Source organism: Trachypithecus francoisi, unplaced genomic scaffold, assembly GCF_009764315.1.
Source record: "Trachypithecus francoisi isolate TF-2019V2 unplaced genomic scaffold, Tfra_2.0 Lachesis_group0, whole genome shotgun sequence".
NCBI classification, from domain to species: domain Eukaryota; kingdom Metazoa; phylum Chordata; class Mammalia; order Primates; family Cercopithecidae; genus Trachypithecus; species Trachypithecus francoisi.
Genome location: NW_022681453.1, coordinates 59571912 through 59595980, shown reverse-complemented (window position 1 = coordinate 59595980; position 24069 = coordinate 59571912). Strand labels below are relative to the sequence as shown.

Here is a 24069-nt window from a genome sequence, read left to right as displayed (position 1 = left end):
CCCGGCTCAGGGGCAGAGGCCCCATTTGACAGAAGGAAACCAAGGCCCAGAGAGGGCAATGAGTAGCCCAGAGTCACACAGCTGGGATGTGCCAAAGATCAGACTCAAGCCCAGGACATCCTGGCTGGGTGCAGTGGCTCTCCCCCGTAATCCTGGCACTTTGGGAGGCCAAAGCGGAAGGATTGCTTGAGGCCAGGAGTTTGGGACCAGCCTGTGCAACAAAGCAAGACCCCCATCTCTTCAAACATTAAACAACAACAACAACAACAACAACAACAACAAAAAACCCAGAACATCTGAGGCCCTGGTTCTGGGCTCCAGGCAGGCCTTTGCCTTTCTCCCACAATCCTCCAGGAAGCCCTCTAGCCTCTGGCACTGTAGGGCAGCTGGATGGTGGGACAAGACCAGAGGCTGAGCAACCCTTGCTCTGCAGAAGAGAGCTTATGGGGGTCCTTCTGGCAGAATACAGGAAGCCCTGGCTACCAGGCCCACCCTCTTCCCAGCCTCCGCTCTCATCTGGAAGATTCTCTGGCCTTCCTTCCATTCCTTCCATGAACATCCCCTCCTCCTGGCCTCTGCCCTCCTGCTGTACCTGATGCCTGGAGCACCCTCCCCACTGCTCCTCGCCTGGCTCTCTCTTAGGTCTCAGCACAGGGTCGCCTGCTCCAGGAAGCCACCTTGAAGCCTCCAGACAGACGGAGGCCTCATGAGCTGAGCTATGCTGCAAGGCACTGGCCACTCTGTATTTTGTTTCCACATCTCGCCCCTAGGGTTGGGAGAGCCTCAAGGGCCAGCCAGGGGCTGATTTCATCTCCTGAATCTCGAGCAGGGAAGGGTGGATGACTGAGCAAACCACGGATGGGACAAGGCCCCTGACACAACCTCTGTTATGCCCCAAGCATCTGTTGAGCCCTTGCAGCAAGCCAGCCAGGCCTCCCCTGGGCCATGGCTCCCCGCTCTGCATAACAGGTCCTACAGGCCTGGCCTGTCTCATGCAACACTCCCTCCTGGCAGAGCTAGCCTGAGGGTGCCAGGGAAGGCCTGGGAGGCCGTGGGGTCACTGCTGCTGCGTCCCTGCCACATCCCCCGCCTGGGCTCTGTCTGTCCCCGGGCGGCCTCACCCGCAGACAGCTGTACATGCAGATGGACATCCAGTTGGTGAGCATCTTCTCCACCACAGACTCTGTGCGCCGCAGCATGAGCTTGGGGTTCTTGGCTGCTGAGGCGTCAATGAGGTCCACCAGCAGCTCCTTCATGATGCTGGTATAGTACTCCAGCTTGCCGTGCAGCGCGATGGTCAGCAGCGAGGCCAGGCTGCACCTGCGAGCAGGAGGCAGGTGTCAGCTGTGCCTTGAGGCCCTAGGAGCCTGGAGCTTGGGTCCCAGGGTCTCAGTGCCGCCTCATCCCTGGGCCCAGTGGTCCTAGGAGTGCCTGTGTGGGTGGGTCCTGTGAGGGGTGAGTGGGGCTGGAATCCTCCCGGAGAAACAGCCACCTTCTTCTATGTCCGCAGCAACCACCGTGCCCCGTGAGCCAAGGTCTCGGGCATCCAGGCCCAGGAAGGGCTGGAATATGGGGGTGTCAGGAGCCCTAGAGCCCCAGAACCTAGGACCTGATGCTGTGTGGCCTTGGACAGGCTCCTCTTCCCTACCCCACCCCAGTCCATCACAGCCTGACCTGTCGCGCACCGCAAAGTCCTTCTGCTGCTCCAGCGCATGGACAAAGACGATGAGGAAGTGCTTGTTGTTGAGTAGCGAGGAGAACAAGCTGATTCCCTCTTCCATGTTGGGCCGGCAGCTCTCAGGAATCTGTGGGAGCAACTGGTGATGCAGTGTCCAGAGGGGCCCAGTGTCCCTGCCTAGCCTAACAGCCAGTGCTTATGATGGCTGCTTGTATGCCTCCTGGGATGGGGAGCTCATTACCTTCCATGGTGGATGCCTCCTAACCTTTGTGATACGGAACAATGGGTTGGTTGAATTGAAAAGTGGGGCTCAGAGAAGGGTGAGGGTGCCTGGAGATAACCTGGCATCCCAGTGTGAGGGACTCTCACCTTCCATTTTCTAAGCAGCAGGCGGGGTGGGTGTACGGTGGGGGGGGGTCCAATCCTCTGTTTGCTCTACCTGGCCTTGGGGGACAGCACATAGAACACCCTGAATGGCTGCCTGAATGCCTCCTGGAATGGAGGCCTCAGTACCTTACAATGGCAGATGCCTCCACATGACAGGGATCAATGGATTAGATGAACTGGAAAGGGGACCCAGGGAGGAGCAGGGATGCCCTGAAGTAGCCCACTGTGTGTGGGTTGGGGGGTACTCACCTTCCACTCTCCCAGCAGTGGGTGGGTCTCCGGTGCCTGGGAGCTGCCCTGTGAGTTGAGGGTCTGGGAGGGCAGCACGTAACGCTCTTCATAAAGGGAGGAACACTGCAGAGGCAGACCCCCAGCATCTCAGTGGGGCTGGACACCCCCTGCTGGCATGCAAAGGTCACTCATACAGAAAGGGCACCGGCTTGGGCTGCTGGGGGAAACTGGCACAGAATTAGCTCCCTATAAAGGAATAAGAGGCAGTGGGCCAAGCTCGGGGGCTGTGGAATTCCAGGAGTGTGGCCACACCAGACAGCACAAGGCTTAAGGGGAAGCAAAAGCAGCTCCATGTGCAATGGGGGAAACTGAGGCAGAAAGGCTGGGAGTCTGAGCTTTAGCCTGAGGCTGGGGAAAGCCACTGGAGGGTTTTGTGAAAAATGATGTAGTCAAACATGGGCTTGCTTTGGCTGCTTTGTGGGGAATGGTGTGGACAGGGGACGGAGGGTGGTACCACTAGGAGGGAGTGAGGGCAGTGGACCCTGGAAGGGCAAGGGGAGGTGTGACAGGCATGGAAGGGGTGGGGCAGGAGTCCACTGGACAGGAGGAGGGAGTGTAGAGACCAAGGGAAGCCTGGTTGGGAAGAGGCACAGGGAGGAGAGAGGCTGGCTTGGGACAGCCCTGGCCGCTTCTGCCCCACCTTGAAAAGGGGAGAGGCAGGCCCAGCTGGCCAGGAGAGTGGGGCTATAGCTGGCTTCCATATGGACAGTTAAACATCAAGTGAGCAGAGAATAAGAGTGAAGAATCTGCCTCCAACCCTCCACCCCGTGGCAGGCCAGGGCAAGTAGCCAGGATGGCTGTGGACAGCTGTGCAGGTTTGGCACTGCTCAGGGGACCCTCTAGGCTGGCAGGGCTCAGAGAGGTCGAGTTGCCTTGAGGTGGCTGGCACAGGTTCAGGGGCAGACTCAGGCTTGGGCTGACCTTGGGGAAGAAGGTGCGGGTCACAAAGTGCTTATACTCCAGGAAGGGGATGCCCTGGCTGCGGTTCAGCTCCTTGGTCAGATCTGTCATGTCTGTCTGCAGCTCAGCGAAACCTGGGGGACACGCGGACAGCCATGAGTGGCCCGAGAACCCATCCCCCAGGAGGGAAAGCGGAGGCCCAGCCCTGCAGGGTCCCAGCCCATTACCTTTGCGGATTTCCTCACGGATCTGAGATTCCATCTCCTCCATCTGCAGCAGCGTCTTCTGCCAGTAACGCTCAGCACGTCGGCTCTTGGTACAGAAGATGAATAGGGCTGCGGGCAGTGGAGAGGCAGGTCAGGCCTCTAGTGCCCTTTGGAAAGCTTTTATTGGCGCCTGCTGTATGCAGTGCCTGGGGCTCTGCTCGCTGGCCTCAGCTCCAGCTCCTCTGGGCAGGGTGTGGGAGGAGGCCCTGCAGTCCTCCCTCCTGGGCAGGGTTGGGATGGGGGGTGGGGAGTTGTGGGGAGCTCTCCCCTGGGCAGAGGGCTTGGGGAATGGCCAGCAAAGCAATGCCTGATGACCTGTTCTTAGAAAAAGAAATGTGTAGTGTTACAGCTCTGTTAGAGTTTGTCTAGCCCCCTTTAAAAAAAAAGAAAAAGAAACAGGAATACGTGTGTGTGTGTGAATAGTGGTTAACAGTGGCTTTCCTGGGTGGGAAGATTCCGGGTGACTTCTGTTTACTTTCTGCTTTTCAGCATTTTCTATTCCTTCTACAATGACCAGGTGTTACTTGTAAATTAAGAAACTTTTAAAAGCAGATTACAAAGCAGTATTACATTATAACCTTTTCTGGGGTGGGGAGGAATGTATATATAATGTATTAAAATATCCATTAATATATAGTATTTTCAGAAAAGAGACTGGGAGGGAATATACAAAAATACACAGGGTACTAATGATGGGTATTTTTTCCTTTTATCATCTTTTAGGTTTTCCAAAAATTTTCTGCATTGAATATACTCACTTTAAAAATAAAACAGCTTTATTGTGATATAATGTACATACCATATAATCCGGTGATTTAAAGTGTATACTTCAATGGTTTCTTTTCTTTTTTCTTTTGAGACAGAGTCTTACTCTGTTGCCCAGGCTGAATGAAGTACAGTGGCATGATCACAGTGCACTGCAGCCTCCACCTCCCAGGCTCAGCTGGTCCTCCCACCTCAGCCTCCTGAGTAGCTGGGACTAGACTCGTGCCTCCATGCCCATGCAATTTTTGTATTTTTTTGCAGAGATAAAGTTTTGCCATGTTGCCCAAGCTGGTCTTGAACTCCTGGGGTCAAGTGATCCACCTACCTTGGCCTCCCAAAGTGCTGGGACTACAGGCATCAGCCACTGCACCTGGCCTAATTCAATGGTTTCTAGTATATTCACAGAGTTGTGCAACCATCACCACTAATTTTAGAGCATTTTTACTGCCTCAAGAAGACCCGTAGCCATTCAGCAGTCACTCCCCATTCATGCTCTCCCTAGTCCCTGGCAATCACCACTCAGCTTTCTGTCTCTATGAATTTCCCTATTTTAAACATTTCATATAAACGGCATCATACAATATGCAGCCTTCAGTGAGTCTTCTTTCGGTTAGTGTAATATTTTCAAGGTGCATGCCCATGGTGACATGGATCAGTACTCCACTCCTTTTTACGGATAACTGTCCATTGTATGAATAGATCATATTTTATGGATAATTTTCTATTGTATGAATAGATCATATTTCATTTATCCATTTATTGGTTGATGGACATTTGGGTTGTTTTGACTTCTTGGTTATTATAAATAATGTTGCTGTAAACATGTGTGTATAAGTTTTTGTGTGGCTACGTTTTCATTTCTCTTGAACAGATAGCTACGGGTAGAACTGCTGGCTCGTAAGTCATAGGGTAATTCTATGTTTCACATTCTAAGAAACTGCCAAAATGTTTTCCAAAGCAGCTGCACTTTGTTTTATTCCCTCTAGTAGCGTATGATGGCTCCAGTTTCTCTGCTACATCGAGTCTATTACTTTCATGACCATTATTTTAACAGCGATACAGCCCACCAGACATGTAGGCTAATTTTCCCTAAGTAACCTTTTCTTAAGTACCTTCAGTAGCTCTCTATTGACCGGAGAACATGGTTCCAAATTTCTCTGCTTGAGATTCAGGGACCTTGGCCTGGGCCCAGCATATCCCCCAGCCATCTAACATCTTCTACCCATTGGTGCTAGAGCCGGGGCACACCTCCCCCGACCTCTGGGTGCCTAACCTGTTCCCGTGGCCAAGCCTTTGTTCAAGCTGTGCCCCATCCCATCCTGCCTTCCTCCATCTGCCAATCTTCAGAGGGGCTGGAGCAAGGTGGCAAGCCTGCCCTCCAAGGTGTCCTGAGGGTGGGGCTCCTTACCCACCACGGAGAGCAGCAGCAGGACGCTGCAGATGACGATGGACACGACGATGGCTGTCTCGCTGCCCCCCAGCTGCAGCGTGGCGATGGTCTGGTTGAAGTTCCCTACCTGGATCTGTGTAGAGGTTGGGGAAAGTGGTTGTAGCTTTCCTGGACTTACACTCTGGTTCTGCTCCTCATTTGCTGTGTGGCCCTGGGTAAATTACCTAACCTCTCTGAGCCTCAGGTGCCACACTGATAACATGGAGATAACAATGTCCACCTCCTGGGGACACTGGGAGGGCTAAATGAGGGCTTGTCAAGCCCTTGGTCCTGGGCCTGGCACAGAGGTGGCTCAATACAGGGGGCTGTGATTATCATTACAGCCTGGGAGGAGTAATGAGTGAGCCAGAGGAAGCAGTTCACGGGGCCTGGCTGCTGTCCCCAAGTATCTGCAGGGCTGCCCTGGGACCAGAGGATAGGTGAGGTATGACGACCAGAGGGCAGGACTGGGACTGAGGTGCAGGTGAAAGGAAGCTTTCCCAGTCAGAGCCATCCTGGGGGGGCACGTGTTGCTTGGGAGAGTGAGCTCCCCATCCCAGGAGGCATGCAACAAGATACAGTGCAGATAAGATCCCACGTTCTGGCCTCTCTCTGCTCCTCCTGCTCCCCTGCCCTCCATGCCTCTACATGGTGCCTGGCAGCCCAGGCTCTAGGACAGACGCCAAGTGGGGTAGGGACAACTTCTTATGGTTTCTGATGGTCCAGGTCCAGACGGGGCCCATCACTGACCTCAAGCAAGTCACTAAGTTCTCGGGCCTCAGTTTCCTCATCTGTCAAGTGGGGATATAAAGCTCTGCTTTGCTTTGCTGGACTGAGCCATTGAGTGTGAAAACGCTCAGTGAATTCAGGTGCTGGGTAAGGGGCAGATGCTTGGCAGATGGGCCAGGGGTGGGGGCCGGGTCTGCCCTGCTCCGGCACCCCATCCACTCACTGTGATGGGCAGCTGCCCCTCGGCTGCACCCAGGGACTCGTTGACCGAGCAGTGGATGATTCTGTCAGAGACAATCTGGATGTCGCAGCTCACTTGGCCTATCTTGACCCGGTACTCATGACTCTGGAGCCCCAGGCTGTCCTGCTCCTTCTGTGGGTGCAAAGCGGGAGGACGCTTGTGGAGAAGTGCTCCCAAGGCCCATGGCTGAGGCTGGCTAGCTTGCCCCCGCCTACCCTGGCCCCTTCCGTGCTCACATGGATGACGAGGGTGAGAGGCTCCCCGGGGTGGTGCTTGATCCACTTCTCCCTCTTGGCCGTAGAGAACTGTGGGTTGGGGAGGTAGTCCAGGCGGAACCTGCTGCCCCGCTGTGCCTCCTCAGGGTCCAGTAGCTCCTCAGTCACAGCCACCTCGTCTGCATAGGCCCGTCCATTGATGAAGAAGTCCACTGGTGCCGATGCATTGCTCAGGGCCCCGGGGGACGGGCAGGTGATGAGGGTGGAGTTGAGAACCTTGCAGAGCTGGTGCATGAGGGCCACGGGCCAAGACCAGGGTGCAGGAGGGAAGGATGGACATGGAGAAACGGGGGGAGTGGGGTTTGAGGAGACACAGAGGCAGAGGGAGGAAGAGGGGACAGAGATGCAGTGGGAGGAGGCCTGGTCAGTTAGGGCCCTGGCTGTGCCTGGGCCACCCCCTCCCAGCCATCAGGCCCGACTGCCTCACCGTGGGCTCCCGGCCAATGTGGTGGACGGCCATGGACACATTCTGCACCATGTGGAAACGCTCACCAGCCACCGTGATGGTCCTGCCACCACTGCACGGGACGGCAAAACCTATCAGTCCACCTGCAGCCCCAGAGAGCCTAGGGGAAGGGCGGGGTGCCAGGCTTACCTGACAGGGCTGCGGCGGGGACTGATGGCCGTGATGACTGGGTTCTGCATGTACCAGAAAGTGAGGTTGCCGTGCACGCAGCCCCGGCGCTCGAAGCGCACACACACAGGCACCGGAGCCGGCAGGGCCCCCTCAGGCACAGTGCAGGTGATGCTGGTGTCTGTGCGCCTTGGGGGAGCAGCAGATTATCAGCAGGGCCTGCCTGCTGCTGCTCACCCACCGCCAATACCCCTGAGACGGGGGGCCCAGGCCCAGGCGCTTGGCCCGGGGTTCAAGGCCTCCTTGACTGGTCCCAACTCATCTTAGCACCTAGCTGTTTCCTTATACTTCCAAATTCTGCCCCATCCCACCTCCTCTGGGAAGCCTTCCCAGGTCTTCTCTCCCGCCTCCACCCCTGGTGAAGCCTCTCTCCCTAAATCCCTGAAGGCACTGACTTTTCTCCCAATCCCACTGGATGTTCCTACTTCCTGTGGGTGTGTCTGCCCTTCCCTTGAGGGCTATGTTGTGCTCCTCTTGGTGTCCCAGCAATGCCCATTAGTAGGGTCTGGTACACAATAAGTGCATAATAAAGACAAAGGTGTTTCGCCAAGAGACTCCAACCACACCCCTGCCACTCACCAAACCCCTGGGCCAGCCAGAAGATCTGAATGTGTGCAATCAACACCATTCTCATTATAGCTATCACTTACGGAGCATCTACTGTATACCTGGCACAAAGCCCTTCTTCCAATTACTGGTACTATTCTTGCCAGCTGAGGAAACTGAGGCTCAGAGAGAAGTGGCTTGGCTTAGGGGACACTGCCAATGGAGACTCAGGTGAGGCTTGGCTCAAGGATGTCACCTCCAGCCCACCAGCCCCCAAGCCCGTTGATTTCTCTGGACTGGAAGGGGTGGGTCAGGCCCAGAGGCTTACATGAGCTCTGTGCAGGGGTCTGTGTCGTTCACCAGGACCTGGAGCTCAGAGCCTACATGGAGGTCATTCCCGTGGATGGTGATCCTGGTGCCTCCGGCCTTGGGGCCCATGGGAGGCTCCAGGGAGTGGACCAGGGGCAGCTGTGGGAGGAAGGCAGGTGTTTGGGCCTCGGGCCAGCCCCCCGGGAGCGTGCGTGCTGGGCAGGCGGGACAGTGGGCTGTAGCCCCCCTTACCACGTAGGAGAAGCGGTCCCGGGACTTGCCCTCCTTAGAGGCGTTCACAGTCACTATGTCTGAGAGTGGCCCTGGGGCTGGCCCCGTGACACACACGATCCTGAGGGGAGGTGCTGTGGTCAGTGGGAGTGGCCAGCAGTCCTCAGCCCCCACGGCCACCCTGGAGCCAGGCTCAGGGATCGCCCCATTCCATGCCACGCCACACTTCCAATGCCTTCTATGTATAATTTATCCCATGAGTTTCCCACAGTTCTGCAACTATAAGACAAGGGGCTGGGACAAGACGGTCTCTGATCATGAGAACGTCTGCTGGGCTGGTAGATGACGGCTCTTCCACATGCCAGACGCATGGCCTCCCAAAAGGAAAGCCAGCTCAGTCTCTGCTCACGCATATTTCCTAGGGCCCCTCTGGGCCAGTCACAGATCTCTAAACCATGCCAGTAGCCCCAGCCTTTTTAATTTTAAATGATTTTCCTCAGAGCAAGGCTTAGGTGGAAGAACGGCTGGGCTAGGGCAGCCTCTGAGGGCTTCCCAGAGGAGGTGGCATCAGAGCCAGAGCTGGAAGGATAAAGCAGATGCCCCAAGCAGAAATGGCAGGATGTGTGGTGGGAATAGCTTCAGTACAGTCCCCGAGGCCACGAAGCAACAGACTTCCAGAAAGCAGCAAAGTAAGGACGGAGGATGGGGAGGGAGGGGTGAGGACAGAGCAGAGGCTGGCACTGCTGGAGGGGGTGGGTGGGGGCACCGTGGCTACTCACTCCTCCGACACCGTGTATCTGTCAGGCAGTGGCTCACAGGCCACACCACCAATCCACACGCCGTGGGCCACGTCACTGAGCCGCCGGCCCAGGTTCCTGCCTCGGATGGTCAGCAGGGTCCCGCCATCCAACGGGCCACTCAGGGGCTCAATCTGCCAGGTGACCCGAGAGAGGGGCGAATGGGGTCTGAGGCTGGAGGCCAGCAGGCTTCTGCCCAGTCACAGGCACCCAGCAGGGCACGGGCATGCGGATCCACTGCTTAGAGGAAGGTCTGGGGGCTCAGGTGGGGCTGGGACAGTGGCCACTTGGCAGGTCACTGTGCTGCCAAGGAGGATATGTGTGTGCATTACTGAGCCCATGTGGGCCCAGGGACGTTACTTAGGGGTTCTCCTGGAGAATGCTGAGGTCAGCTCCCAGGGGCGATGTTTGGTCATGTCATTGGTGGCTTTAGTGATCATGGCATCCCCCAAAACTAACAACGTTCAGCCCTCAGTGTTTCCTCCACACCACACTTGCAATGCCTTCTATAATTTATTCATTTCCTTATTTATTACTGTCCACCTCCCCCACTGAAACGTCAGCTCTGTGAGGCAGAGCACTTCCTTTTGTTCACAGGTGATACTGCACCCATGTGCCGGTGTTCAAGTCCCCAGGGAGTGGGACCCTCGTGGACGCTGCCTATGAGCTGTGCCGGAGTGCGGGTGCCATGTGCCTCCACTGGGCGTGCTTACCGCGCGGATCTCGGGGGCGGGGCAGGTGCCAGGCATGGGCTGCAGGGGCCCCCGCAGGCGGCAGCCGTCGCTCCACACGCACAGATGACCCAGGTCCTCGCGGCCCAGGCACTGGGAACAGTCAGGGCTGCCCATGGCACAGTTATAGACCACGACTGGGGAGACACGGGGCAGCTCGGTCAGCCCCGCTCTGCAGTGCATGCCCCATCACCGCTGTCCCCTCCACACTCAACAGCTGTCAAGAGGTCTGCACCCCATCATTGTGGTGTCCCACCCAGAGGAAGTCCTGGTTCTGGGGGTCAGGATCCTGTGAGGTTCTTAGCCCCTTCCCCAAACCCCGGGGCCTGTGCTGAGCACAGTGCAGCCCCGGCCTCACTGATTTCCTTCCCCACACAGAGACTCCAGCTGGGAGCCTGGGGTCAGCCTCACTTTACACAGAAGAGGCCGAGGCTCAGAGAGGAGGGACTCGCCCAAGCTCACAAGGCCTGTGGGTGGCAGAGCCAGATCCCACCCAGGCCTCAGTGGGTCTGATCACCCCTGGCGGGGCCCCAGGATGCCAGGGATCCCTGAGTAATGTGGGCTATGAGGACCTGGGGGGCTTCAAACCCTCTAAGTAGCTCAAGGAGGAGGGCAGGGAAGGTTCTCTGGGGCCTTGGGTGTGCAGGGCCATTCTGGGACTTTCATGGTGGGAATCTGGAGGGCACCACGTCCACCGGGGATGCCTGAGACTCCCCATGAACAGAGGAGCCCCTGGAGAGTGGACCCAACACAGTCACAGCAACTGCAGAGCCGCCACTCGAGGGGCGCTGACCACACACACCCCAGATGCCGCATTCAAGGCTGGGCAAGCCCCGGCTCATCAGGTCCTTACAAGCTCTGCAGAAGAACTGTGTCCTCTTTTCTACAGGAACAATCAGGCCCAGGAAGGCAAGGGAAAGCATGCATGGAGACCCCAAGGCCTGGAGCCTGGCATGGCATGGCAGGGCTGGGATATGAGGCTCTGTGTGCTGGGGAACAATGGGGTGGGACATCTGCGGCTTTGGGGCAACCACTGGAATGAGTCGCACAAGGCTGAGCCCCACCCACCACACTGAGGCCCCGAGGCCATGTGGGGTGGTTGGGGGTGCCCACCTGTCATGGGCTCAGGGCTGTCCAGGAATCGGGCTGGCTGCCCCTTTAGTTGGAGGCTGAGTGGGAACACCTGGCTCTTCTGGGTCGTGTGCAGCTGCAAAAGGGCGGAAAAGAGCATAGGGGGCATGGGTAGTGCCTGGGGTTCTGCTGGGGATGGGTGTCATGGAGACAGATGAAGTTGGGGCTGTTGGGGATGGGGGAACCAGAAGGCAGAGAGAGGCAGGGTGGGGTGAGGGGTACAGCATCTGGACTTATGCAGGCCCGTCCTCCACCCATGCTGGAGTCACCCCACTCACCACCACCTGGTCACAGCGTACAATAGACTCATTCACCCACACAGCCTCGAAGATCTCCTCCAGCCCAAAACTACACTCCAGGGCTGTACCCTGTAGGAAACAGGGAGTGGGAAGCGGGTTTGAGGAGAGCCAAGCCAGCATGTGTCGCCCTCTAACTCAAGCAGGACACCATGGGCTCCTGTTGGGAAAAGTGGGCTTGGCTGAACTGTCAGACCTTTGCCCGGGCTGTCCCGTCCCCCAAAATCCCCTTCCGGGCCATCACATCCAACGTTTGAGGGAGGCAAGCAGTGCAGGAATGCCAAGGACTTTGGCCTCATGCTCTCGGCACCACTAAAAGCCTCTCCGGCATCCCCAGTGATCTAACCTAGAGGGCCTTGTATTCAGTTCCTAAGGCTCCACTCCCAGCAGGGTTCCCCTGCTCTTCGAGCCTTCCCATCTCCCATCCTGCCCTACCAGGCCCTGCCCAGACATGCCCTGACATCCAACACGGCCAGGCTCCCCTGTCCCGGCCTTTGCCCGAGCCCTCCCCTAACCTGAACAGCTGTCTCCCTTTCTACCACCCAGCAAAGCTCAACATAGCCCTCAGAATCCAGCTTAAAAGCCCCCTGTTCTGAAGCCTTCCCAGATGCTCCCCTCAAATCAAAGGGGTGTACCTCACTCAATCCTCATTCATTCCCTCAGCAGCAACTATTCAGGTGTCTCCTGGGGCGCTACGACGCTCCTAGAGCCGCCCCAAACCCTGTGTGCCAGGCACCACCCTTAGCCCCTTGCCTGGCTGTTGACCTGTCCCCTCGACAACCGGGCAGGGTCAGGGCTGGGCCTCGGCCTCTCTGACACCACCCCCAAGGGCAGCAGAAAGCAGCTGGAAGAGCCCTGGCCTGGGTTCAAACCCCACCTCTGCATTTCCCAGCTGTGTGACCTCATGCAAGTCACTCCCCTTCTCTGAGGTTTGGTTTTCCTGGACAATGGGAATAGGGTTGCTGGGAAAACTGGAGATTGTGTACCTCAGGGGGCTGTACACAGTAGGGGCCTAATATGTGCTTGCTATTATTAGTATGCAGGAGGTATCCAATAACGTTTGTGTCATGAGGTTCAGTTCCCCAGGCTCCTCTGGCCCTCTCAGGAGCAGCACCAATACATACTTGCTGAGTGAACAGACTCAGGTTTTGTGTATTACGCCAAGCCCCCAGCCAGCTGCGTGGCAGAGCTTCCTGTTTATGTCCCTGTGGCTGGCAGATGTGACACCCTGAGGAGAGTGCAGGTCAACCTCCCTGCTTCTGGGGTCCCAGCCCGGAAGCTAACACAGGAAAGTGGCTGCTGATGGGGCCAAAAGTCCGTTTTGTGCCCTGTCATGCTGAGCTGGAGACAGGTCCCTCCTCTTAGTCCTCAGCCACCTCAGAACAGCACACCCGGCCTGTCCCAGGGCTCCCCAGGATATAGGCTCAGTGAACAGGCCCCCACCGCTGGGCCTGCCTTCGGTGTTCTAGGAGCAGGCCCCGGGGGGCAGGAGGGCAGGCGCCCCTGCAGCTCGGTCAGAGTGGAGACTGCCCCACCACATAGCTGGGAAGAATCGGCAGGACTCAAGTCAGGCTCAAGTCAGGCTCGCACCTCCCCATCCCAGGCGCCCACGGCCCAGGGGTAGAGCCATCCTGCCCACCCGCCCAGCCCCCTGGCTGCTCCTGGAGGCGCTTGCCCTAACTCTTGCAGGGTGGGGCTTGAGGGATGAGAGCAGGCCCTACCCTAGCCCTCCCAGAGCTCCAGCCCCTGCCACGAGGCTTCCTGACACATCCCAGATGCCCGGCACGTGGTCCCCACGTGAGAGAGCCCTCACGGGCCTCAGCTCCTCCATGGAAGTAACAGATGGCAAGTTCCAAGGAGCTGGGAAAGGGGGTGGCTGGCACGCCTCCAGGACTTGTCAACGCTTCCCACCCAGGACGCGCCTCCAGGAGGGGTCCAGAAAGGAGTTGCGTTCCCCACCCCAAGACCAGATGGTGGGGGCGGGGCTAGTTGCAAAGACGAGCACTGGATGGGGAGTCCAGAGCTAAGGACAAGTCCAGCTCTGTGCTGTGTGATCTGGCGTCATCTACTTTTCCTTCCTGGGTCTCATCTTCCCCATCTGGACAAGGGGGAATGGGGTGACCGAGGGGTTCTCTAGTCATTCTGCAGGGAAGACATGGAAGCCACCCACGGGGCAGTGGGCTCAGTGGTGGGTGAGTGTGTCCAGTGTCACAGCTCAGGCTAAGGGAGGACAGGATAGGGCACAACATGGGCAGCGTCCACCCTCCGGCCACGGCACAGGGCAGGAGAGCCTGGGGGCACTGGCTTTCCCCCTTGGCCTGGCCCTCACCACTTCCTCTTCCTGCAGCCCCATGCAGTCAGAGTGAGGCTTCCTCACGCAGAATGTGGAAACTCAGAGAAAGAAAAGCAAAGCCCACACACGTGCCAAAGCACTGCAGTGGGCCCGGAGCAGGGGTCACACTGGATCATGGCGGCAGTTAGTAGCCTGTGTGCTCCCTGGCCTCCTCCTGGCCCCATCCGGCGCTGGCCTGACCTCTACTTACCTGGAAAAAGGCAGCGTTGGCCAGAGGCACCAGGATGTTCTGGGAGCCACCCGTGGGCACGGGCGCCAGGGGTGAGAGCAGGGTCCGGGGGCAATCCTGAGGGCTCTGTAGAGGAAACAGGAGGAGAGGGTGACACGGGGGCATTTCAGAGAAGAGGCGGGAGGACTCACTGCACCCCAGCCTGCCCAGTGCGGTCCTGCCTTCCTGGGGAGAAAACACTAGTTATTCAGTCCTAACGGCCACCACTCTGGCCCCATGCCTCCCAACCACCACCGCCTTCCATCCTATGGGCAGGTCGCATCGGCCCTGTTTAAAGATGAGGAAGGTGGGCACAGGCAGATGGGATAACCCGCCCAGTAGTGGGGCCAGTTTCCTCCATGAGTGAGTGCTTCCTGGCCTCAGAGGAGGCTAGGAGGCTGAGCTCCAGGCCCAGTTCCTCCCTGTTTCTGGGCCTCACCTTTCCCAATAGTAGAACAGGGAGGCTGCACCCACTCCCTGACATGCCCCCAGGGCTGAAACTCCAGCTTCCTGACTGACCCGTGTTAAGCGATTCAGAAAAGAGAAACCCTGGGCTTCCAAACAGCCCACAGGAAAGGCACAGGGAGGGCTCCGAATACTAGGAGGACATTTCAGAGGGCCAGGTACCACCGGTCCCCAGGGGACACCCCTCCCCACAGCCTGGGTACAAGTCACAGCCACTGGGTGAAGGTGTCAGCCCCAGGAAGGGCCCCGGGCTCATGGGGAGACAGCACATGGTTGGCCCTTGTTTGGCGGTGGAGTCACTGAGGCCTGGCAGAGCAGCTGCTTCATGGAAGGAAGGAAGTGGGGAGGAGGGAGGGAATGAAAGAAGGAAGGAGGGATGAAAGATCGAAGGGAGGGAGGGGAGATTCTGAGCCTCCAAGAGCAGCGAGCTGCCTGAGGGCGGAGGACAGGGCTGGCTCCTGAAGCCCAGGCGCATGACTCTGGGGTCCTTTGAGTTGGGCGCGTGTTAAGATGCGGACGTCAAGCCCCACTGCAGGGATTCAAGGTCTGGTTGGGAACTGCTGTCTCCAGGCTCCTGGGGTCCATGTTCCACTGTGCAGAATAAGAAACTGAGGCCTGGGGAAGGGGCAGAGACCAGGGGCAGGGCTGTTCCCACCACGTCCACCTTAGTGACCGCTCTGAGCTGGGAGGTATGGATCCCCCAACCTGCCCTGTGTCCTCCAGCTTTGGTGGCCCCGGTGAGCCATTCCTGCCTCCTCCTGCTCCCGAATCTGACCTGCTGGGACCATGAGCAGGGCAGGACTGGGGACCCTGGAGCAGCCACACTCATGCCAAGGGGCCTCCAACCACCCTTCAGCCCAGGGACTTCCTACTCTGCCCTCCTTCCCAAGGCTGGCTGTGGAAGGATCTGGGTTAGAATCAGGCCAGAAAGCAAAAGTGCCCATGGGCCACGTGTATCCACATGAGGTCACGCAGCCAGGCAAAAGGCCTTGGCACAAAATATGAGAGGCTTCTTTATTCTACATCAGATGAGGGCAGGACAGGGACTGATTCTCCTCAGGGACCCCAGCCCAAAAGCAGACCTCGAGGGGATGCAAATGCCAGCAAGAACTGGTGATGATAAAACTGCTGATAACAGCAGCAGCCGCCAGCCCATCCGGCCCTCCCTCTGCTGGCATCGTTCTGAGCACTTCGCACTCTAAAATTCACCAAATTCCATTGCCAACAACCCTAGGAGGTAGACATTATCATTACACCCATTTTACAGAATAGGAAACTGAGGCGCACAGAAGCAAAGCAGTTTGCCTACGGTGGAATGGGCAACACAGGAACGCTCCAGTCGTCCAGACCATTTGCTGACCACAAGACCAGAGTGGGGAGTTCCCTTAGGGACAGGGCCTGGTGCAAATCTCAGGGGCCTTGGCTAGAGAAGCAGCATAGCCAGGCCCGGGTGCTGCTGGCTCCCTATGCCAGAACAGACAAGCCACTGACCTTCTCCGGGCCTCTGTGTTCCTACCAAGGAGGGGCCCTCTCTAGGCAAAGCCCCCAGACGGAGCCAGCCCCAGGCCCCGTGCAGACCACAGGCTGCCCTGTGCTGTGTGTAAACCCCACAGAATCCCAGGGCATGGAACCCACATGTTTCCACTCAGGCCTCGGAGCCACTGCCACATCTGCTTTGCAGCTGGCTGGGGCCCAGCCTCTGTCCTCCTGGCCCCAGCCCACCAGTGGGTAGGTGCCGATGTGGGGCTGAGGCGTGACAGGGCAGGAGGCACTCTCGCAAGAGGGCCCCCACAGCGAATGATGTGGGACCACCCCTGAGGGTCACCCCACTCCCCTTGGCCACTTGTAACCTGTGGCCAGGTGGATGCTCACCCCCATTCTAGAGAACCGAGGCTGAAGGAGTCCTCACAGCTCTCGCAGAGCCTCTCCTAAACTCCAGCAGGGAGAACTGGTGTCACAAACCGTCAGGGCACTCAACTACCCAGGGACCCTGAATCCACCTGGCCTGGTCCCTCTCTACCTCTTTGTACCCCCAGGGGCCCCACAATTGCCCCCATGTTCCTACCACCCCATTCTCTCCACTGGCCCCTAGTGACCACCCACCCCTATGAGTGGTCCTTGGGAAGCCACCCCCAGGGAAGGTACCTCATCCCCCAGGCACCTGCAAATGGGGCACACATCCACCTTCCTCCCTGCCTCCCCCAAAGCTGGAGCCCTCCTTCCAGCATCCTCTACTTCCCATGTCTTTCATGTGGGGACCATGAGGGACAATGGAAACGTGACAGGAGGCTCAGGCCCTAGCACCTCCCTTCCCAGGGACACTTCTCCCAGCTCCTGAGGGGCCAGGTGGTGTGCAGACCCTGCTGCCCGCTGTCCACACAGAGACCACAGTGCCACTACGACCAACTGGCACTTCATTAAATGCCAAATTAAGCATCAGTTCAGAGCCTCCTGCAGGCCCGGGGCAGCCTCTTCTGCTAGTTACTGTAATTCTCAGACCGGCTTCCTCCATGCCTCCAACCCAGCTCCTGGCCTGAAGAACTGCAGACCTGGGGGACAGCCATCTGACGGGACGCTGCCATGGAACTCCCTCCCAGGGGGTGAGCTCCTGTGCCTCTCTCAAGACCCGGAACGGCCGGGCGCGGTGGCTCAAGCCTGTAATCCCAGCACTTTGGGAGGCCGAGACGGGTGGATCACGAGGTCAGGAGATCGAGACCATCCTGGCTAACACGGTGAAACCCCGTCTCTACTAAAAAAATACAAAAAAAAATTAGCCGGGCGAGATGGCGGGCGCCTGTAGTCCCAGCTACTCGGGAGGCTGAGGCAGGAGAATGGCGTAAACCCGGGAGGCGGAGCTTGCAGTGAGCCGAGATCGCGCCACTGCACTCCAGCCTGGGTGACAGAGCGAGACTCCGTCTCAAAAAAAAAAAAAAAAAAAAAAAAAAAAAGACCCGGAACAAAGGTCCCCTCTCAAGAGAAGTGCTCTCTGGCCACCCATACAGAGTGGCCGTCAGTTCCCAAGGTGCATGGTGGCTCTGTCATGAGCATCTACTATGTGCCAAGTATAGAGCTGGTGCCTTACGAGCATAATTCCAGATCCCCACCAAATCCTTCAGGCAGGCCCCATTTTATAAATGGGGAAACAGAGGCACAGAGAGATTCAGTTAGCTTCCCTAGGATCACACGGCCACAGCTCACACCTGAGGCTCTTGGCTCGTGATGGCAGGACTAGTCCAACTTGGTTCTTTCCCAGGGCCCCGTACTGACTAAGGCATACAGCAGGCACTCAATAAATGCTGAATGAACTGCGACGAGGCTGGGTCCTCCTCACACCCCTTAGGTTAGAGCACAAGGAGCAGGCTGCTGCCCAATGTAATGCTTCACACTGCCATCACCGAGCCCCTGCTGCGTACACAGCCCTGCGCTGGGGGCTGGAAGGAAGAGACGTGATTGAGATGGGGTCCCCAAACAAGAGCAGGAGTCCTAGTGGGGCCTCAACTGTGGAATCTGGGGGTCCAGGAGCCGCTCAGGGCTCCCGCATGGTTTAGCTGCACAGACTCCACTGGGCTCTCCTCCAGTGCTGGAAGCCCCCCACCCCGCCATGCTCCTCTTTGAATTAAGCACAGCCCCTGCCAGGCTCCTCAAAGCAGTTATGGGGCTCAGGCGGAAGGTGCTGTGTGCTGTGAGCGAGCAGGGGATTCCAGACTGAGGCCATGGAGCCCCCTCCTTAGCACCTGCCAGGGTAGACAGGGCTTCAGGGATTCCTGAGAAGATTCTCTGAGCCCAGTGCAGAGGCTGGGGCTGCAGAGGCTCTGGGTGCTGGGGCTGCTTCCCTGGGATGTGTGCCCAGGGTGGGGCCCCAGTGACCTTCTACAGGGAGCCAGGGCACCAGGTGCCATGTTGGCTATCTCAGTTGTGCCATCTGGAAAATGGGCAGGACCAGCCTTTTCCTGGAGAGATGAGCTACAGGAGCCCTGGTGCTCTACCCCAGCCACCCACAGCCCTGATATGGGCCAGGTCTGAGGGGACGAGCTATGATCTCAGGACCCTGGCACATCCCACCTGGCTAGGCCTCATCACCCCAGCCAAGGTCCCAGGCATCCCATTTGGCCATCCTGACATGGACTGTAGTGGCCTTAGAGGCTTCCTGGGCAAAGGTGACAGGCCACCTGGAAAGTGAACACATCTCAGAAACCAACCAGGGGTGAGGTATGTGGCATGTCCATTTTTACTTTATCTTTACACTAAAAAGCCTAGATTGATCCATTTTTACATTTCTTCCTCTTGCTCCTGCCCCATTTAATTGATTAAACCCAGCCACCATGCAGTGCCAGGGCAGGCGTGGCCCCTGACGAGCATTGGGTCAGACTGAAGGGTCCTAGGGACTCACATGAGCAAGAGGACCTGGGAGCGTGCAGTTTCTGAGGCCAGCCCATCCTCCCTGTCCAGGGACAGCTGCAGCACCACCCACCCTTGGGGCGCCACTGCTGGTGCAGAAACCCAGGCAGGGCCCTTTCCACCCAGTTCCTGATTTTCACAAGAGGAGAGAATATGGGCTCCAGGGGCAGAGGGACTTGGATTAAGGCCCAAGTCTGGTACTGCCTGGGTGGGTGACCTTAAACGAATCACCTCCACAGGCCTTGAGGACAAATGCCCTGAACACCTAGGGTTGTTGAAATGGTCTTCCTACTGCAGGTGGGAGTGTAAACTGGCTCAGATTTTCTGGAAGGCAGTTGAGTTCAAGATATAAAACTATGGCCACACTATCACCCCAACAGGTCATTTCTAAGAAGTGGTCTTCAGGGAACCATCAAAGATATGCATAGTGCCCTGGGTACATCAAAACACAAAAAGAGGAAGTAATCAGTATGTCCAGCTATAGGGGGCGGGTTAAACGCACCACAGTATGTGAAGAGCCCCACATAGCTGTTAAAACCAAAGCTACGGAGCAATATGCAAGGGCATGGAAACGCTCTCAACATGTGAATTTTTTTTAAAAAAGGTAACGAAACAGCAGAGGCGGAGGGGCCCCCTAGCCTGGCTTACCGTGGGGTTTGGTGAGGCCTCGCACCGAGACTGGTTGGAGACACAGGAGTGCTGCTGGCTGCACCAGAAACAGGGCCACTGTGCCGACAGACAGCTAGTACAGCTGGAAGACAAGGAGGCACCTCAACTCCTGGTTCCCCACCCCTCACCTCATCCCTGTCCTGAGAACTGGAACCCAGAAGGCAGATCCCAGCACAGGGAAAGGTCTTTCTCATCGTCGGAGCTGCCTGGGAAAGACAGGGTCTTTAAGGTAGTGAGCTGCCTGTACAAGAGGTATACAAAGGGGAGTTACAAGAGATGGGGCCTTTAGGAGACTAAACTGAGTATAATCAAAGCAGTTTGCCCTGTCCCACCTGGCTGTCCACAGAGGCCAGGCATCAGGCAGTATGCATTTATTGTAGAATGAATAAATGTGCTGGTGAATGAACAACTGAGGGGCCTGTCTACTCTATGATGCTATGATTTTCCTTCCCCGGGCCCCCTGAGAGCAAAGACCCTTCCTAGGGATGCGTTCCTCCCTCCACCACCTGGAGGCAAGCCCCCATGCCACTCACGCCGTGTGGGGGTACACTTGTGCAGTGCGGCTGCAGTCGTAGATGGTGAAATTGGCCTTGACGATGTTCCGCCCATTGACCCTCACAGACATCTCGACGGTCACGTGGTCTGGAATGGATGGGGGAGCCAGGAAGAGGACATGGGGGCAGGGGATTGCCACCAACATCATAAGCTGTGACCTCTGGCCCCCTGCCATCCCCATGCCTGAGAGTCCACCGTTCTGCCTCTCCGGGGCTGTGCCAACAGCAGAGCATGCTTACCCTGGTTGGGGGGGAAGGGTGGAAACCGGTCCCTCGGCAGGAGGTTGCAGTAGGCGATCTGGTGACCAAAGGCAGGGCCTGGGACCCGAGCCACAGTGCGGATGTTTTTCCCATAATCACAGGCCATCTCCATGCCACTGAGGCTGGGCAGGCTGCCCGAGATCTGCAGGATCATGCCCTGGGGGCAAGGAGCCCTCAGCTCTGGGGGCCCAGGCTACTTTCCTCACAGCCTGCCCCAGGGCTGTGCACCAATCCGAGGTCTGGCACTGCCTGAATGTCCCCTGGGGGAGGGGGTAGTGGTGGCCAGGACTCAGGGCTAGAGGACTATGCCCTACATGTGACCCTCTGAGCCTCAGTTTCACCAGTTGCAAAATGAAACATCATCTTACAGTGGTCAAGAAGGCTCTGCATGATCTGGCCCCCGTGACCTCTGACCCCATCTCCTAATACTCTCCAAAACAGCTGATCTTGTTTCTACCTCAGGGCCTTTGCACTGGCAGTTCCCTCCACCCAGACACTCTTTCCAGACGCTCACCCTGGCTCCCCTCCTGCATATTTTACCTGACCTGGCCTGAGATATCTGCACCCACAACCCGCTTCCCACCCCCATTCTGCTTTTGTTTTCTCCACAGTACTTAGCATCACCTTCAGGTTTTATCTTGCCTATTCTCCTCCCTCACAAGCCTGGGGCCAGGGGTCTGTCTTGATCACTGATATGTCCCCAGAGTCTACAGCTGTGCTTGGCACATCATAGGTGTTCCATAATATTTGTTCAATGAATGAAATGACTGAATGAATGAGGGAAGGACTCTGTGATGTGTGATAATGGTGGGCCAGGGCAGAGGAGTCCCAGATGCCAAGCAGCTACAGGCCAGAGTCAGGCTGTCAGAGCCCCCCAGGGTGAAAGAAGAGGACCCCCATCCTCAGAGAAGTCACTGAGAGCCGGATGCACGAGCCCCAGACCTGTCTGACCCTCAGCTCCCACCCCTTGCTGGGGCCCAGAATCCCCCACCGCCAAGGCTGCCTGCCAGAGCCCTCCTGGTACAAGCCGGGGGGAGACCCAGCCCCCTGCACTGCAGGTTTATCTGTTTCTGAGAGGAGAAATTTCAGTCTGGCACCTGGTGGTCCCTCCCTCCATCCCCTGTTCTGGGAAAAGGTGGGTGGGACTCATTATCCTCCTAGCCTCCAACTGGTACCTTCCCTCCTGGGTCTCTGGAACCTGCCTCTTGAGTTTAGATTCCAGCTCTACCACTCCCTAGCTGTGCGACCCGCAGCAAGTCATTTCACCACTTGGTGCCTCAGTTTCCCCATCTGTAAAATGGGGATGTTAAGAGCATCTGCTTCATATGGTATGTGAGGCCTAACAGAGGTGGGCATCAAGCACAGAGCACGTGCCTGGCACTTACTAGTTGGTCAGGAAAGCCCAGTCATTGTCACTGTTCTCATTATTTGTCTTCAGGTCCTTGGGGCACCATGGGTGGGAGTCTCCACCTCTCAGGGCCTGGGTACAGGGTGAAGGGAGGCTCCCTTCTGTGTCCCAAGCTGGGTCTTGCCTCCCCCAGGACTCACTGGGTACTCCTGGCGCACATTGATCTCAGCAGGCAGGACAGTCATGGCAGGACAGCGGCTGGGGCCCTCGCTGGCGCTGGTCCAGAAATGCTGCTGGCTGGAATTGGCGCAGTCCTGCTGCAAGGTGCACCTGGGGCGGCACCACAGGGTCAAGACCCAGGTCGGCTCCTCCCACCCCCACAGTCCTCCTGGCCCAGGTGTTGCTGGTCTCCAGCCTCACCGCGTCTCCAGGGCACACCAGCCGCAGTAGGCGTCCGCCGCACCCACACAGTCCCCACAGGTGGAGTGCACGTTGCAGGCGGCGACCTTCACCCTGGCCATCTGGGGGAAGAGGTGGGAGCCCAGCTCAGTGAGACTGCCAGCCTCTCCCTTGGGGAGGCAGTATAGTCAGCATGGTGAGGGCCATGAAAGGCTGGGGAAACTGAAGGTCAACACTCTAATGGGGGAACATGGGAGACAAGGCTTCCCTGCAGAGGCGAGGTCCGTGTTGGGAGGTGCAGGACGAGGTAAAGTTAGCAGATAAGGGGGATGGAGGAGGAGGGTGCTCCTGGCAGAGGAATAGCATGTGCAAAGGCCAGGCAAGCAAGAGGGCTCAGCTGGTGCTGGGATGGCGTTGGGGCTCTGGCCTCACCTGGTGGGACGTCATCAGATAAAGGTAACCAGAGTCTGCTGGGTCAAACTGCATGACATGGTGCACGGGTTCCCCGTAGGCCACAGTCACCACCCGCCTGCTCACCACCTGCATGCTCTCGTTCAGGTTGATCTGTTGGGGTAGTGGGCATCAGAGTGCTGGAGCCCATAGCAGGGGAGGCCAAACCCAGGGGACAACCTGAGCCAGGTCTGGGAGCTCCGCCTCCCCATCCTGTCTTGGACCCTTCAGGAGGGGTGGGAAATCACAGGTGTGCAGGAGAGGGCACTGGGCCCGGCCTCGATGCTTCTGCCTTTGCTGTGCCCCCGCCAGGAGCTCCCTCTAGGCTCTTCTCCAAGGCATCCCGCCCTGTGAATGTGTGCAGGCTTTGCAGTTTACAAAACGTGCTCTGGGAGGCTGTTAGGCACCATGGCTAAGGGCAGGGGCTTGGGTTTGGATTCTGGCTTTGACACTGAGCTCTACAACGTGTAAGTTGTACAAACTGCCTCCCCTCTCTGAGCCTGTTTCCTGAGCTAATGGGGCAGGCGAGCCATGAGCATTAAATAAGACACAGATCAGGCTGATGGGGCCAGGCCCAGGGAAGCTGCTAGGCTGCACATCTCATTCCTCCCCCCATGCCCACTTCACGGAGGAGGAATCTGAGGTCGGGAGCAGCCGAGGGAGTTGACAAGAGGCACAAAGTGAAGAGATCACAAGGCTACAATGCAATACCAGGCCTGCCTGACCCCAGAGTCCAAGACTTAAGGCTGGGGGTGTGACGGGGCCGGGCGCGGTGGCTCAAGCCTGTAATCCCAGCACTTTGGGAGGCCGAGATGGGCGGATCACGAGGTCAGGAGATCAAGACCATCCTGGCTAACACGGTGAAACCCCGTCTCTACTAAAAAAATACAAAAATCTAACTGGGCGAGGTGGCGGGCGCCTGTAGTCCCAGCTACTCGGGAGGCTGAGGCAGGAGAATGGCGGGAACCAGGGAGGCAGAGCTTGCAGTGAGCTGAGATCCGGCCACTGCACTCCAGCCCTGGCGACACAGCGAGACTCCGTCTCAAAAAAAAAAAAAAGAAAAAAGGCTGGGGGTGTGGAAGGTGCAGGGAGGAGGAAGACCAGGACTATTTGGGGCCTGGAAGCTTCTCTGGCTCTGAGGGACCCTCTGCGTGTCCTCCTGAGGACGACAGTGCCAGTCAGAGCCCCACCAAACTGCTCTTTCTTGCCTGGCCCTGCCTGTTCCCAGCGTGCTGGTCTTGTCTGGGCCCTGCCAGGCCCCAGGCTAGGCATTTTGAGATGTGGCCAGTGGTCCGGACACTTCCTAGGCCAGTTCCTGCCCCAACTTT

General features: G+C 57.6%; 1 protein-coding gene across 4 annotated transcripts in view; it reads right to left on the bottom strand.

Annotated features, from left to right (window-relative positions):
- Positions 1–24069, bottom strand: part of PLXND1 (plexin D1) — a 53036-nt gene that overhangs the window by 9018 nt on the left and 19949 nt on the right. Inside the window, exons 3-25 of one of the 4 annotated variants that reach the window (XM_033210835.1) lie at positions 22724–22855; positions 22313–22413; positions 22093–22222; positions 20524–20701; positions 20263–20371; positions 19709–19811; positions 14180–14284; positions 11619–11708; positions 11323–11416; positions 10192–10346; positions 9461–9612; positions 8703–8802; positions 8470–8609; positions 7557–7724; positions 7389–7479; positions 6923–7186; positions 6669–6818; positions 5696–5810; positions 3484–3591; positions 3278–3390; positions 2315–2377; positions 1675–1805; positions 1122–1320 (exon numbers count right to left, since the gene is read on the bottom strand). In XM_033210835.1, coding sequence (XP_033066726.1) covers positions 1122–1320; positions 1675–1805; positions 2315–2377; positions 3278–3390; positions 3484–3591; positions 5696–5810; positions 6669–6818; positions 6923–7186; positions 7389–7479; positions 7557–7724; positions 8470–8609; positions 8703–8802; positions 9461–9612; positions 10192–10346; positions 11323–11416; positions 11619–11708; positions 14180–14284; positions 19709–19811; positions 20263–20371; positions 20524–20701; positions 22093–22222; positions 22313–22413; positions 22724–22855 — 2991 coding nt within the window. Of the gene's footprint in view, positions 1–1121; positions 1321–1674; positions 1806–2314; positions 2420–3277; positions 3391–3483; positions 3592–5695; positions 5811–6668; positions 6819–6922; positions 7187–7388; positions 7480–7556; positions 7725–8469; positions 8610–8702; positions 8803–9460; positions 9613–10191; positions 10347–11322; positions 11417–11618; positions 11709–14179; positions 14285–19708; positions 19812–20262; positions 20372–20523; positions 20702–22092; positions 22223–22312; positions 22414–22723; positions 22856–24069 lie in introns of all 4 variants that reach the window. The other 3 variants (XM_033210834.1, XM_033210836.1, XM_033210837.1) reach the window with 3 other exon arrangements.